Source organism: Rhinolophus sinicus, linkage group LG02 (genome assembly GCF_036562045.2).
Source record: "Rhinolophus sinicus isolate RSC01 linkage group LG02, ASM3656204v1, whole genome shotgun sequence".
In the NCBI taxonomy this organism is placed as follows: domain Eukaryota; kingdom Metazoa; phylum Chordata; class Mammalia; order Chiroptera; family Rhinolophidae; genus Rhinolophus; species Rhinolophus sinicus.
The window spans coordinates 153,218,051-153,234,453 of NC_133752.1; the positions used below are offsets into that span (position 1 = coordinate 153,218,051).

Genomic DNA, 16,403 nt, shown 5'->3' on the forward strand with positions numbered 1-16,403 from the left:
AAAATGAAGCTGTCAGATGGGAATTCCCTCAGCTTCTCTCCACCAAATCCACAAACCGACAGCATCCACCCTCTTACTCCTGTACCTGAGGAGACACTGCTCCTCCTACCTAACATTGACTCTTCCCCATGTGCTCTGCAAACCACTCCACAGCCCTTTCAAAGCCACTCTTCTCTAGATTCCATTGTCCCCTCACACAGATGCTTCTTACCAATCTTTAAACTTCTTCAAGTCTCTCCATCTGACAGAAAGATATCATCCCTGGCTCTCATATTCTCCTCCAGTTGCCTCTTTCTCATCCTCCAGCCCTTCATAGTCAAACTCCTTGAAAGAGAAATATTTGCTATTTTCTTCTGCTCATTCCATATCCTCAGAGGTCCCATGACTCCCCAGCACTCCCTAGAAAAAGCTCTATATAAGGACACCAGTGACCTCAATGCCTTGTCAGTGTCCATCTAACTTAGGAGTTCTCAAATGGGGGCAATTTTGCCCCCCAGGGGATATTTGGCAATGTCTGGAGATATTTGGCTGTCACAATTGGGGAGAGGGTTCTTTGCATCTTGTGAGCAGAGGCCAGGGATGCTGCTAAACATCCTACAAAGCACAGGACAGCTCCCCACAACAAAGAGAAATCTGGCCCAAAATGTCACTGGTGCTGAGGCTGAGAAATCCTCATATGACTAAATCCCTACACAACACCTGAAACTACTCAACACTTCAAGTGCTTCCTGGCTGCTATCCTGCCATTCTCAAGATTTTCTTCCTGCCTCTCTGGTCATCTCCTTTTGCAGCCATCGACTGATCCCTGAGTCACTGCCCCTCATTCTTTGGAGATTTGAGCTTTGACTCACTGTTAGGTCTCTAATAGATTACTCCGGACAAAATTCTTGAGGACTTTCATATCCATATGTGATCCTTGCAAGACCTGTCCTTCCAACTCTACCCTGCCTTAGCTGTTCATTCCAATATTCATATCCCAGACTTTGTCTGTACTAGTTACTATAGCTCCTTTCTCAATTATAAACATCTGACTCTCCAACTACTGCCTCTTATTATTCCAGTTCACTTTCTCCAGCTTCACAACTCCAAAAATTGTCTAACCCCATGACAGTCTAAGTCTATTGCCTTATCCTCCTCACGTCCCTGGGTCCTTTACTCTCTTGCAAACACCTGGTAACTCTCTTGCTTCACTGAATTGACTTGAAGAAACACTAAAATAAGTTAAAACAAACTCTGCCTATTCCACACCTGCTCCCCAAAGCTGGACTTCAATGGAAAGGCACACAACCATCATGCCTACTAACCTTAAATGGGCTCTTTGGGCTGCTGGGCAATCATATTACATTTCCTAGTGCGTTTACTCTCAGATGATTATCTCATACCTGCTCCTCTATCTTCAGATCTCTTTACTCTTTTCCTTCCTCAATCTTAGCTAATGTCCTGCTTCTCAATACACTGGCTTCCCTCCTACTTCTAAGAATGAACTGTTTCTACAACTATGGGAGGAGGCCAACTCTGCCATTATGGACCAGATTCCATCCCCTTCTTGTTCTCTTAAGATGGCGTTCCAGAAATTCTTCCCTCTCACTCCTGCATCATCAGATTTTTCTCTCCTTACTGAATTATTTCCATTACTTTACAAACAGTAATTGCTGCCATCTTAAAACTAAATAAAAAACAAAACAAAACAAAAACTTCATCCTAACCCCCTTCCAGATAATACCGCCTTTCTCTGCATTCATATTCAGCAAAGCTTTTTGAAAATGTTATCTAAATTCCATGCACCCAATTCCTCTTCTTGCATTCCATTTTGAATCCTCTCTAGTGAGGTTTTGGATCCTACCACTCAGCCGAGACTGCTCTTGTCAAGGTCCCTCCATATTGCTAAATCCCATTTCCCATCCTCATCAGCAGCATTCAGTAATTTCCTCCCACGTACTTTCTTTCTTCATTGGGCTTCTAGGATTTTCCTTGTTTTCCTCCTACCTTTTCAGTCTCCTCTGCTGATTCTTCCTAATTTCTTTGATCTGAGAACACTGGAGCTCTCAGGGCTCGCAGCAGGATCTCTTCTTTGCTCTACCTCACTCACTGCCTTCTTTGCTGCTTTCATTCTGTCCCACAGCTTTAAACACCATTTGAGTGCTGACAACTCTTAGATCCCTAGCTGGACTCCTCTCTAGCTCTTATCTCATATATCCAATTGTACATCAACATCTCCACTTGGATGTTTCAAACTCTGCATACACAAAACAGAATTTTGATTTTCCTCTGCATACTCTTCTTTCCAACTGCTCCTTGCAAAGTCTTCTAAATTAAAAACCTGGGAGTCATCCTCAACTGCTCTTTCCTGCACATCTCTCACCTGATCTATCAACAAATCCTACTGGTTCTACCTTCAAATCATACCACGAATTTGACTATGTCTCACTACTGCTATAATTAACACCCAGGACCAAGCCACCATCATCTCTCACTTGGATTCCTGAAAACTCCAACAGGTCTCCATGCTTCTGCTCTTGTTTCTCCACCATCTATACTCACCAGAGTCAAAGTGATCCTTTTAAAACACACGTCAGGTCAAGTCACTCCTCTGCTCAAAATCCCCAGTTTATCCTCCAAAGGCTTACTCTCAAATAACTTCCCAACTCTCCACTATATGCTATTCCCACCATCTTTCATTCTATTGCCATCAAACTGGCCTCCTTCCATTTCCTCAAACGTATGACAAACTCCCACCTGAAGACCACTGTCTATGCTATTCTTTCTGCTTGGAATACTCTTCCTCTAGGTTTTCAAATAGTTTGCACACCACTGTTTTCAGATCTTTTAACTTGTCACCTTCTCTGTGAGATATGCCCTGAATACCCTATTTAAAACTATAACCCTCTCCCCGCCCCAATATACACGTACAATCCTTACTTTATTTTTCCCTTAAGGACTTACCATCATGTTCTGTATTTTATTTATTCTGTGTTTTATATCTCCCCTACCAAAATGTAAGCTCCACAAGTGCAGGGATATTTTGTTTGTTCACTATAGTGCCTACAATAGTAGACATCAAATATATATTTATTGAATAAATTAATATTTTAACTCTTTCTTGGGGATCACATATATTTTCACCTAAAGAAAATCAAATTTGAATTTCAGGGAACCAACAGTATTTTTCTAGAAAGTAGTATCTCCTTTCAAAAAAGCGAGCCAGTTACACAAAAACCCAAACAGGACAATTACTCTTCAGACCTTCTAGCTGCATAATCGTGAGTGCTGAACAAAGGGGACATATATTTACTCCACCTTAATACTCATCTTCCTGAGTCTATTTTTCTAGTTTAGTCTGTCTAAATTCTGTGGTTTCTCATCATCTTCCCTGGTTGTTCCTATTGTAATCCTAATACTCTTTTGCCAGCCCACTTTCTTTATTGTTTACTCCAAATTTGGAAGAAGCTAAACAAAGGAAAACATCATTAGCTGGCATGAGACCAGAGGTGAAAGGAATCTTTCTGCCTCTAAAAAGCCAGTAGAGTTACACATAGACCTCAACTTACTTGGCAAAGGCCAGAAACGGGGCTATTAATAGCGAGCTCAGATCATAAAACATAATTCCTTAGCCTTCTCTTTCCTTCCAGAGGTTTCTCTGCTGACCCCAGCCTGGATTCTATTCAGCTTGCTGCGAGATTCACCACTGCTAGATCAGAGTTCTTTCCCACACCCCATCTGTCACCCCATGTGTACTCAGGCAATCGGGCCCATGTGAATTCCTGGGTCAGCACCAACAGAGGCAGGGTTTCTAGAAAGAGCCTTCACCACTACCCAACCTTTCCTCCTCCTAACCCCTCTAGACCCAGTTTTTTTCCCCACTCCTTGAGATTTGGAATGCACCTAGGGTCTGCTGGGCCAGCCATGACTGTTGAGCACCTGGAGGGATCTTTGCTTCAAATCACCTTTACTCTTAACCAAACCTGAAAGTAGGGGCCCTGGGGGAGACTTGGATGCCCGCTACCACATTACAGAATAACCTTTATCAGTTCCACCACCATAGGGATGGCTCCCCATCCTCAGTTCTAACCAGACTGCCTAGCTTTGCTATCTCAAAGTCTGAACCTACGAGATTATCTGTCTGGGTCTCGGATACTCAGTCCCCAGCTGCACTCTGGCTAATTCCCTTTTCCAGAATCTGGCACCTGTCATCAAGTACTTAGTTTATTTTTGTGCTCCATGTCCCAAAATGATGGTCATCAATCACCTGGTCCCAGATCATCTGGCCATGCCACCATTTCCTTGAATAGATACCCCTTGAACTGTTTTGAAAATTATGTGGTTATAGTTTATCGACACAAGGAAACAACGTTAGAGGGAATAACGTTGGAGATGATAACAATGTTAGAGGAAAAAAACAGCATAGTGCTGCAACCCAGTACTATACGTCACAGTACTAAACGTCAATTATATCTCAATAAAAGTGGAAAAAGCCAGCATGGGAAAATGTTCAGGATAAAATTTTAAGTTAATAAAGCAGGTTATAAAACAGATTTTCACTGGGCTTGAAAAACTGAACCGGGATTGAGAGGTTTCCCAGCATAGTGAGATCAACAAGTTACTTTCCACAAGGTCAGCACTTAGCCAGGTCCCTTTCACCCGACTCACACACCCATGTCATCTCAGAGGGGTCTATGTCTAGTTTCAACATGTTCCCAGCTCCTCACATGCTCTGGAGTAGCAAGAACACATATACCTTGTATCCACATCACCATTCACCCCTTTGCACTTCAAAGGTTTGGCTGAACTCACTCGCCTGCAAAGTGGGGTGGCAGGTGAGGAAGAGCAGCACAGGTACGTCGGTGACAGATCATCAATGGACAAACTCTGCAGTAAGCAGAGGAGAACCAGGATGGACCCCGCTAGGCACAAAGTGGGCCACACAGGGGGTTCACGACAGCATTTGTCTACCCATGCTTTACAAAGACTCTCCGGCAATATAGGCTTTGTCTGACTAGTCACATTATAGACACCTGAGCTGTGAAGGAAACCTTTAATGTGCTTATCGAGCCAGTAACCAAGGTTACTCAACTAGCACTGCTCTCTTTGGCCTTGTTTCAAAGGAAAGAAAAGCAGAAATTCTGAAGGAAACAAACTTAATCATGATAAGCATTTTTGTTCTCTCTGTTGGCCAAGCTATATAAATACACTCCGTTGTATAAAAACACTAGGTTCTTGATCCTTCTAAAATTTGAACTATTTGAGGATAAGGGCTGAGTCAACATGGTCTGTGCTTTGCTTTATTTCAGTTCAGCTCAGCAAACTGCCAGATGCAGAACCGAATACTGATTTTCCAGCTCCTTTTATTCCTCTGTCTTCTTTTTGTTTTCAATTTTGCTTTGCTGTTGGGTTCTCTTTGCTCCCAGGTTCATACTGTCTCCCCTGTTTCTGATTTAAAATTTGGGGTTGGAGCAACTTACCTGATTTTGTCCTGGCATTTGCCCAATCCACATGCCTACACGACAAGCCACCCGTTTTCAGTGATGGTGTAAGTTTCTGCCTACAAAAAAGGCTACCCTTAAATGTCACGCCTCATTCCCTTGAGTACCTTATTCTCAAGGCACCTTGTATACCTCCTGTTTACCATGGAGATAGCAGTTGGGGAAATATGTTTACTATGGAGCTGGGAGTACACAGGCTAGTGATGCTATGGAGAAAATACAAGCAGCTATGTACATGCTACAGAGATGTAGCATGCAGTGAGCATCAGATGTGTGAAAATTTATAAAGCAGAGAAACAAACCACAGATTCCTTCCTTAACATGGTGTGAACACACACTTAGCGAAAGATAATAGCCAGGATATAGAAATAGATATCAACCACACATAGAAGGAAACCATGATTACAAACTTCAATTCCACTCATGCGGTCTAAAGAAATGACTGGATACTCTTGAATGAAAAATGAAAATATGGGGATTGATCTTAAAATCTCCTTTCAGCTTGAGTGTTCTCAGACTCATTGTTACGACAAGTCTCTCCAAGCAGTAAGTACATGCTGTGAATTTCAAGTTCCACCCTGGTCATTGTAGCTTAGACTCACCAGTCTTTATATCGTGAACAGGGATATGTGGTAGACAAGAAGTTAACCTTGAAGGTGGAAGGTTATCAGTGTAATTACCAGTGTAGAGTGTCTGTGGCCAAGACACCACAGAGGCATGCCAATCTCAAATGTCATAATCTACTACAATCTGTTCTTGAGAAAAACACTTTTATTTTCACACAGGGAATTGGTGTGAACTATATCTGTGTTTACCAAGCACACCAACACCTTGTTGCATACAGCTCTTTTCAGATTAGCTATATTGCAAAAACAGAAAATAACAAAACCAGAAAGGGCTAGTTTAGCTCCATGAGTCTGTACCAAAATCATACTCAAATGTGAAATTATCGGTGTCAATTCTGTTCTGGGACTCTAACTGCAGAAATTAGAAAGAAAAGAAAAAAAACCCCACAAAACTGTTCTGCTACTTTAAGATGCAGGAATATTGGTGAGCATTCACAATTTTCCTTCACTGAAAATCTCGTTTAATATAATAGGGAAGTCATTGAATACTATGTCTTTCTATTATATCCAAGTGATTTTCACAGCAGGCAATCTGCTAGTACACCACAGGAGTCCACACTTTGAAATAAAATGGCATTGTGGATACAGTTTTATGTGTGATCCCTTTTCAGTCCAGAGCACTGCCTAGTTTCCTTCTTCGTGGCTGAATTGAGTGGGCAATCCATAAAGAGTGAGTGAGAAGAGGAAAAGCACATAACGACTTCTTTTTTTTGCCTTTATCAATAATACAATTGTGTGCTGCCAATTACTGGCATGGTAACTGTATATTACACTTTGAAAATATATCAAAAAAAAGATTTTTGCATTGCTAAAGTGCTAGACAAGCCATTTGCTGCAGGGGCACAAATCAGTAAATCTAGGTGGATCCCGGCATGCTTTTCCTACACATCTGGTGGAATAGTATGGCACAGGAGTCAGAGAGACACTTCTTCCCGTCTCCCTCTTCAAATAAACCTAATATAAAATCTATTTAGCAAGGACATTCTACACAAGGCATCCTATATCCTTAATTTTCTTTAAACAAGGCATTAATAAAATCACAGTAGCATTTAATAAAAATTTCAATTCCTTAAGGGTAGGCACCATGGCTAACCTGTAATGAGTCTAATTTAGTGAAAGCATTTAGTTCTCCTCTTGGTAGGAATAACCAATAGACTATTCCTCGCCCTACAGGACATATCTATGTAGGTTGTATTACTAAAGTCTCCAGAGTGAAATGGACTCAGACTGGTTCATGTACCTGTACGTGCGCAGAAAAGACTGGTTTCCAGAGTAACTAACAGCAGAAACTGATAGCAAGGCTATCAAAGAATGATGGCAGAACTTCGAAAACACGATGCTGTTTTATTGCAGAATGAATTCCCATTTGCGGTTACACGTAGCATGAGGAACGAGCCTACAGAGCATGATGCTGCGACACTGTATAGTTCGGTAACATGTTCTCCAAAGCACCAGTGCTTTGAACTCACAGTCACTGCCAGTGAGACCTGTGCCAGACCTAGAGCCACTGAAGACAAGAATACCTTCTCTTCCACTTGATGAGAACTCTCTGGCTCAACAATACAACTTTAAGATACAGTAGTAGTACTCACAAACTCCGGGGATGGACAATCATGCTGACTCTCCACGGTTCCAAAACTGGAGACCATCATCTGGTCAACGTTTTCCAATTCTAAAAGTAAACAAACAGAAATAAATGAAGCATGAAGTTTCATCGGCTCACATACTTTTTTGCTTTCATATCAGCAGCACTGGCTTACCACAATATATAGCACATGGGGCACACTTACAGCTTTCCGTTATTTAACGCTTTCAGCTATGGGGACACAAAATCTTCAGCGGCTGTTTCACCTACTGGACAATGTCATGCTCATAGGATATTAGGTCTGAAAATGCTCTTGGCTAAATCTACCATGGAAAATCATTTTCCATCTACATGGAAGGACAGAGGAACTAAATGTTATAAATCTCTAGCTAAACAACACTTTTTTTCCACTACATCTCAGAGAATTGATGTGGAGTCATTCTGGGGTAACAATTTTCTGTTCTGGAATCTGTTGAATAGCACTATCTGATTGGAATATACTGGGAGACAAAATTTTCTAGTAGCTACATTAAGAAACAAAAAGCAATTTTAGTAATTAATTTTAATAAAATTTTGCTAAAATTGATTTTAGTAATATGATCTATTTCACCTGATATACTCAGGTTATCTTTTTTTTTTTCTCCAGCACCATCCATTTTCAGGGCTAGTTGACTCGGCAGGTGAGTTGTTACACACTCCTTAGTGGATTCCAACTTCCATGGCCACCGTCCTCAGGTTATCATTTGAACATGTATTCCATATAAAAGATTGTTAGTGAAATAGTTTACCTTTTTGGGGTACTAAGTCTTAGAAATCCAATGTTTATATTATACTGACACAGCATCTCAATTTGAACTAGCCACGTTTCAAAAGCTCAATAGCCATCTGTGACTAGTGGTTTTACTGTATGGACACCACAGTGCCAGGGGGATAAAGGAACCAAATCCAGAAGGGGGGCTGTTGTGCAAGACAGTTGTCTCGTTTTGTCAACCAGCTCCTGACATGAATAAAAGGAATTGTGCCAGATTTAAAGATACTAAGAGAACAAAACCACCATATGCAGTGTGTGTGGTTCCGGACTGGATCCTGGTTTAAACAAACCAGGTGTAAAGACTTAAAAACAAGATGCAAACATTTGAATATTGATTAAGTTTTGGATTATATTAAGGAACTACTACTATTGATAAGTATAACAATGTAATTTTGGCTGTGTAGGAAAAAAGTTCTTAACTAAATAAATATTCTTAAATATTTAAATAAGTTTAAACAAAGATTAAAAATTTAAATAAATTTAAATCAATATTCTCATGTATCAACAGGTCCAGCCTCTTCAGCAAATCAATGACAATGGAAAAGGCAGACTGTCAGAAATTTAAAGAGCCCTAGGGAATGTAACTCCAATGGGTGCCTTTTCCCACATCACCAATTAACTCCATTCTGACAGTATCTGAAGAGAGCATCAGATTCCACAGCTTCAGGGCTCAGTCCCACAAGACTGCCTCTACTTCCGATGCCAAAAGAAAGTTCAGATTGTCACGTGTGCTTCTGATAACTGGCTATAAGTCAGAGGTTCCCATCACCCTCCTTGGGTTTTATCAATATTCTGGAAGGGCTCATGAAATTCAGAGAAGCATTTATATGCATTTACCAGTTTATTATAAAGGGTTGAAGGGATTCAGAACAGGCCACTACAGTGTGCCACTTTGGCCTGAGGATGACTTTGAGTTAACGGCAACTGAGACGCTGCAGGCTTAAGAGAAATTTCTACCTCTCCTTAAAAATATTTAAGTCTAGGGCCTTGCTCATAATGAGTCATCACCAGAAATAAATTGTTACGACCTATCTGTATGGCAGGGCAAACACCTAATCACTGAGTATCTATTCTTCTAATCATTCTATGAATGACCTTCCTCCCCTCTGAAGTCTTAGGCCCCTATCCCATTCCTCGGCTCAGTATAGTATACATATCACATTTTACCTCTCTGTCTTTGCACTTCTCATGTATGTCGGGTTCCTGTATATACAAAATTAAATTTATTTTTTTCCTGTTAATCTGCGCTTCATGTCAGCTTGATTATTAGACCAGCCAAAAGAACTTTTGTAGGGTGGAAGAAAAATTATTTCTCCCGAACATGGTGTTACAAAGGATATGATAAAGGATACAGGTGAAGAGCCAGATGAAGAGGTACACAAGACAATGTATGAGGGAAGACGCGTAGGGTTGCCACGACCTCTTCTAGTACGCCCCTCTCCCCACATCTCCATGTGTTCACCAACCTGAAGCCCTTCCAAATCCTGTCTTTTGGAGTTTTATGGAGGCTTCATTATCATTATATAGGCATGAGTGATTGATGATCATAACCAATGGCAATTGATTTAACCTCACCCCCACCCCACCAAGGACAGGGGAGGTCAGACTGGAAGTTTCAACCCTCTAATCACATGGTAGGCTCTCTGGACAACTAGCTCCCAACCTTTGGTTACCTAGGGGCTTTCCAAAAGTCACCTCTTTAACCTAACAAAAGGCATCTTTATTCCTTTCATCCCTTAGGAAATTCCTAGGGTTTTAGGAACTCTGCCAGGAACCGAGAAAAACCAAATATATATTTCTTATTATAAATCACAATACCAAAACAGTCATTGGCAATATGTGGCACACTCAACTGGATCCTAACTTGGACAAACTAGCTATGAAGCACATATTTATCCACACCAGGGAGATTGCGTATGGACTGAGCATTAAATTATGTTAAGAAATTACTTTTAATTTTATGAGGTATGATACTATCTTAGCTTTGTAGTGACTTTTTTTTAATGTATACTAATTTTTAAAAAAAAAATCCATAAAGGCTTTTGTGAAAGAAAAGCTGGGTGCCTATGGATCCAGGAAAATTCCCTTCGGTGACACAAAAGAAAGCTGGGCATCTATAAGGGAGATTCATAAGAGATCTCTAAGTAATTGTTTAAGAAAACCAAAATATCAGCTAACAATTCAGCTACCAAATATTTAAGTTTGGCACATCACTAAGAAACATCCTGTACCTGGATTAGATTTGAGTTTCACTCAGAATCTTGTCCACTAAACTCGTATCATTGTACATCTAGGAAACTGAAAGGAAATGCCAGTAGACATGACAGCAGAAACAAGTGATTCTAACTCTTTCGAAAAACTGAGTTCTTCACAGGACCCCTACATGTGAACTAAAACAGAAACAGAAAGGAAACAGATGAGGGGAGCCAAGGCTTGCAGAACTGCAACCAAAGCAGAAGTTAAGGTGCCTGCCTCTGAGAACTCTAGGAGGGAGCCTGTTACACTTAGAGAACTGTACTGTAATAAGATGATTATTTCCAACGTCACAACAACAGTTGTCCAAGGTAATTACATTCTTGCAGACCACCTTTAAAACTTGCTAAAATGTGTTTCCACTAATGGCTCTGAGGGTGTGTTTTGTTGTTTTGCCGCTTGGTTTACATTAGGAAGAAAAGGCCTAACCTTTTTATAGAATTTAGAGATTCAAGAATTACATCTGTAGTATTTATGAGGCATTGTTTTTTGGGCAAAACTAGCAAGTCAATGAAATAACAGTGCAGATATGTTTTTTAAATGAGTATGGTAAATCTCACGGGGTGATTTGACTTTCACATTTTATCTTGATTACATTATATAATTAGATACCCAATTTAACTATTATGTACATGGGGTCAACAGATGGGACAGAACTGATATTGTTGTTGTTTTTTTTAAATGAAAGGACAGTCTTAAAAAAGTGTACATTTTGCCTAAAGATATAGGAGAAACAAGATATATTACCCAGATGTTCTATCAAATTAAAGCCATCTATGCAGCTTGAAAAGGTTTGTGCAAGAAAATACAGAACTATTTATAATTTTAGTTATTCTGCTGGTAATGCAAACTAATAAATTCACTAGTTAATGCCAACATAAAGTTGAAACTGTAAATTTGAGTGAATAAAAACAGAAATGGCTTTATTGAGACACCTAGGTAGGACAAAGCTGCAGCTGCTGCTCTCATGACCGAATACAGTATTGAGAAGCAAATGATTTATGATACTAATATGATAATTATACTTCCACTACTGAAAGGCTCCAGTTATTGTTGGATATTTTCATTTCTGATAATCTAATAGAGCTGAAAAAGTTCATTTCTCAGCAAAAATAAAAGTCAAAATCAAGGTGACATTTTGAGGGCTTTTTATTAAAATAGGAGCATAATCAATGAAAAAGATTCTAAAAAGGCAAACATGTTAATTCTACTTCTTCCTTCATATAAATCATGTTTTAAAATGTAGTATTTTGAAATGTAATTTTAGTATTGTCACAATGTCTCGTTTCATACAACCGAGGTACCACCGTGAATTAGGCATCATGAGTAGTTCATTTAATTTTGGCACTTGGAATATAAAAAAGTATTTGGGGAATATAATCAATAATGTTGTAAAGATTTTGTAGGGTATCCAATGGACACTTGTCTTATCAGGGAGACTACTTCATGGACGGTGTAAGTGCCTGACCACTGCAGTGTACACCTGAAGCTGAAGCTGAATAATAATGAATGCCAACTATAACTTACTATATATATAGTAACAGGATGTGGAGTACAGTATAGGGAATAGAGTAAATGGAACTGTAACAGCTATATACGATGTCAGAGGGGTAGTAGATTGGGGGAGAGGGGTTGTCACTTTGTGAGGGGTATAAATGTCTATTACATTGTTTCCTACACCTGAAACCAAAAAAAAGTAAAAAAAAAAAAAAAAAAAAGTATTTTAGACCTGTAGTAGATTGGGGGAGAGGAGTTGTCACTTTGTGAGGGGTATAAATGTCTATTACATTGTTTCCTACACCTGAAACCAAAAAAAAGAAAAAAAAAAAAGTATTTTAGACCTCTATGTTATCTGTTCATCTAAAACCTGATTAGAGAACTGAAAACGAATCATTCTAATATGATGAAAAATCTTTGGTATTGACATAGCAATGGAATTTTGTATAGAAGCACAATGAAAGTTCAACTGAAAGTCAGGTTCGACAAACATTCATTGCCTAGTTTATATCAGAAATTGACCAATTTAAAAAAAGCCATTATCTATGTTATAACTCAGACAATCTATTATCCATCAGAAAACACAAAATGACCTTTCAGGAAATTCATGGGTAAAACCCAGAGTGCCTGATAAGTAGTGCCCCACCAATAAAAGTAATCAGAATAACACATCCACATTTTATCTAACGTACAGCACCATCACGGAGGTGGTTGGGTCCAATGGCCGTATTTACTATGATGGTTGGTTGCCATTGAAATGATCAGAGATGTAGTGAATATATGAGCGACAGCAGGTGAAAATAAACTGGGGCCTGGTGCAAAGGGCACTGTGTGTGGATTAAGGGGATTGACTGGGTTCAAGTCCTGAGTCTGCAACTTAGCGTCATGATCCTAGGCAATAACTTACCCTCAGTTTTTTTTTATCTGAGGCTGGTAATAAAATTACTCTCCCTGGTTATCTGACAGGGTGGTGCAAAGGATACAAATAACAGTTCAAAAGCACGTTGTAAAAAAGTACAGCACTATATAAATATAAATTATTCATGTACACAGACACAGAGATAGAAAAAAATGTAAATAGAAATTTCCTGAATGTGTTTTTTTGTGCCTGGTACTTCCAAATGTCTGATCTTATCTAATTCTGTTTATATCCTTGTTTTCACAGATGATGAAAAATTCGAGGTTATTATTTGCCTGAAGTCAACCACTAGAAGTGACACAATAAGAATCGGAATCTGTCCAATTCCAAAATCGTTCAGTACAATAATTTGTCTCTAGAGCTGCAATGAATAATTCCAAGGGGTCCTTGATGCTAAATATAAGTTGATAAGGAATTAAGATAGTATTGTAAATATAACTAATAATATATATATACACACACACACACACACACACACACACATACATACATATGCAAAAAAATTAAGAAATAACAGACTAACATATCTTGAAAAACAAATAATGATAGAACAATGCAGTGAAATTTATTGATATAATGGAAACAAGTAGAAGAGCTAGTGGAAAAGCTCCACAGAATAAATAAATGGATATAATATTCTGTCAAATGGCTAAAGATATTCATAAACCAAGGATGGAGGTAGGTGATACGTGTACAAATGCCAAGATGAAGAAACCATAGAAGCTGTCCACAGGAATTCCGTGACCTAGGGAATATACAACAGAAGAAATGTCAAGGGAATGGCCCATATCACTTTAGAAATGAGGATGTACAAGTATTCACATATCCGGGTTGGGCAGGATATCTAGTGATGTGACAGGCAGTCCTGTAGCTGAAACTCTCTTCTCTCCTAAGTCACTGAATACTGGTCTCAGCATACACACATGTTTGACTTGGATGCCAGTACCTGCCAACCACTATTCTTAAAGCAACCATTCACCTGAGCCATAATTTCCTGTCCCTTCATAATTTCCAGATATTATGTGGGCCTGCCCAGTCTTACTCCCCATGTCATTTACAGCTGAGTGTACCCCTCAGGTCTCACATCACCCTGTGGTGATCATATTTGGTCTCCAGGTTCCAATATCTCTTTCTCTGGCCTTAGTTTAGCAGGACCTACTACATTTTGGTGAGAATTAGTAGGAAGAAACCTATTTCCCATATTATTGAGAGGTTGCACACCTGCAGATTACAGGCCCTATAACATTAAATGAGATTTTTAAATTCTCAAATGGGGCCAAAGAGTCAATATTAACGAAAAGAATAATGAAACATAAAACACAAAGACCAGAGAGTTTCTTACAAGGCTAGGACAGCTGTTTTACCACACAGGGCAGTGAACTTGAATCATAAGACCTCTACACAGTATAATCCTGTGGCTTCAGGCACATCACTTAACCATTAAGTCTCAGTTTCCTCATCTGTAAAATGCGGATTATAACACCTACATCAGAAGGCCATGGTGAAAAATAAAATTAACTAACACATATATAAAAGTGACTTCAAAACTGTTAACTACTGTATGAATATTGTCTATTATTACATTTTTACTTCAATCTTTAATAAATTTGGCCATCCTTAACCTTGTTAGGCACTAATTTTTCTGTCTGATTTTTTTACCTTGACTATCCCTGCCATTCATTCCGGTGTTTTTTAAACTTTTATTTATTTTTTAAATCTAGTTGTGGAGAGCGCAGCTCACAGTGGCCCATGTGGAGATCAAACTGGTAACCTTGTTGTTAAGAGCACCATGCTCTAACCAACTGAGCTAACCGGCCGCCACGATTCATTCCCTTTTTAAATAAATTAAAACAGAAAAATATAACATTAATTCAGCAGTTTTGAATGACCTCAATGTCCTAAGCACTCTTGGCTACTACTTTCAATAAAAAGAAATGTAAATCAGGAAATGTTTCCTCTTTTTTGAATCTGTATGGATCAATTTCTGACCCCAGGTTGTTACTGGCATATAAACTCAATGACTGTAATATTTAAATGGAACCAAAAAAAAAGAGGCATTCTCCTCTAATCATTTCTGGAATGCAAATTCCAGTTCAAGTTGATGATTTCCATTAGAGGTCTCTGTTTTTCCCATTTGAGAAAGACAAAAGTGCTCTTTGTTACTCTAGAAAAGTTACTAGTGTTCTTTAGTTCCTCAAAATAACAATTACCTATATAACAATAAGAGAGTTTTTATATTTCCAGAAACCTACTGCATTGGGCCACACAGATATGTTCACACACAAATCAGGCTAACAATATAGTGTCACTTCACAATAATATCCTACAAATATTTGGACAATATTTATAAAAAGGAGGGACTCAACTTTTCCTCCACTCTGACCACTGCTCCCACACACATCAAAGAGACACATGCTCCTACCGAAGCACAAAAGACAGCACAGCAGAACATAGGGGCAATAGTTCAGCGAGTTCCTTGGGCATCTCACCCTTCCAGCCCTACCCTAAGAAACCCTTGGATTTCTTCCATCCACAAATAACAATACTATCCAAGAAGATCGCCAGTAAACACAATTACCTCCATCTTATTACATTTCCAGTGATGTTTAGTGTTGTTTTAGCTCCTCTTACGCACTGGTTTTCCCTACTTGAAAATCCTCTCCCTTCCTCAATAATTTAGCTCTAAAAATGTACCTAGAAGTTAAACATGTCTCCTTTTGAAGAGCTGGGAACTATCACACTATTCATTCTCACATCCCAACCACATTAGCTAATGTCTTTATAGAAAAGCCCAATGTATATCACAAACCTATCAGTTTCCAACTGAATGTATTAGTTCCTCTGACACCTTAAAAAAAAACTAAAAAAAACAAAACAAAAAACCTTCATTGTGGTAATATATATACATGTATAACAAAGTTTGTGATTTTAACCATTTTTAAGTGAACAGTTTGGTGGAATGAGTTTCATTCACGATGCTGTGCAACCATCACCACTACTTTCAAAAATTTTTTATCACCTCAGAGACTCTGGAACCCATTAAACAATAACCAGTTCATGGTAACCTCTAATCTACTTTCTGTGTCTATGAATTTGCCTATTCTAGATATTTCATGTAAGTTGAATCACACAATATTTTTCCTTTTGTTTCTGGTTTATTTTACTTAGCATAATGATGTCAAGGTTCACCTATGTTGTAGTATGTATTATTCCTTTTTATGACTGAATAATA

At 38.9% G+C, this 16,403-nt stretch overlaps 1 protein-coding gene across 2 annotated transcripts in view; it reads right to left on the reverse strand.

Moving 5' to 3' along the window:
- ANO6 (anoctamin 6) overlaps positions 1-16,403 on the reverse strand; it is a 177,838-nt gene that overhangs the window by 94,916 nt on the left and 66,519 nt on the right. For both annotated transcript variants that reach the window (XM_019748415.2, XM_019748416.2), the window contains exon 2: positions 7,699-7,778. In XM_019748415.2, the coding sequence (XP_019603974.2) occupies positions 7,699-7,778 (80 nt within the window). The remainder of the gene's footprint in view (positions 1-7,698; positions 7,779-16,403) is intronic.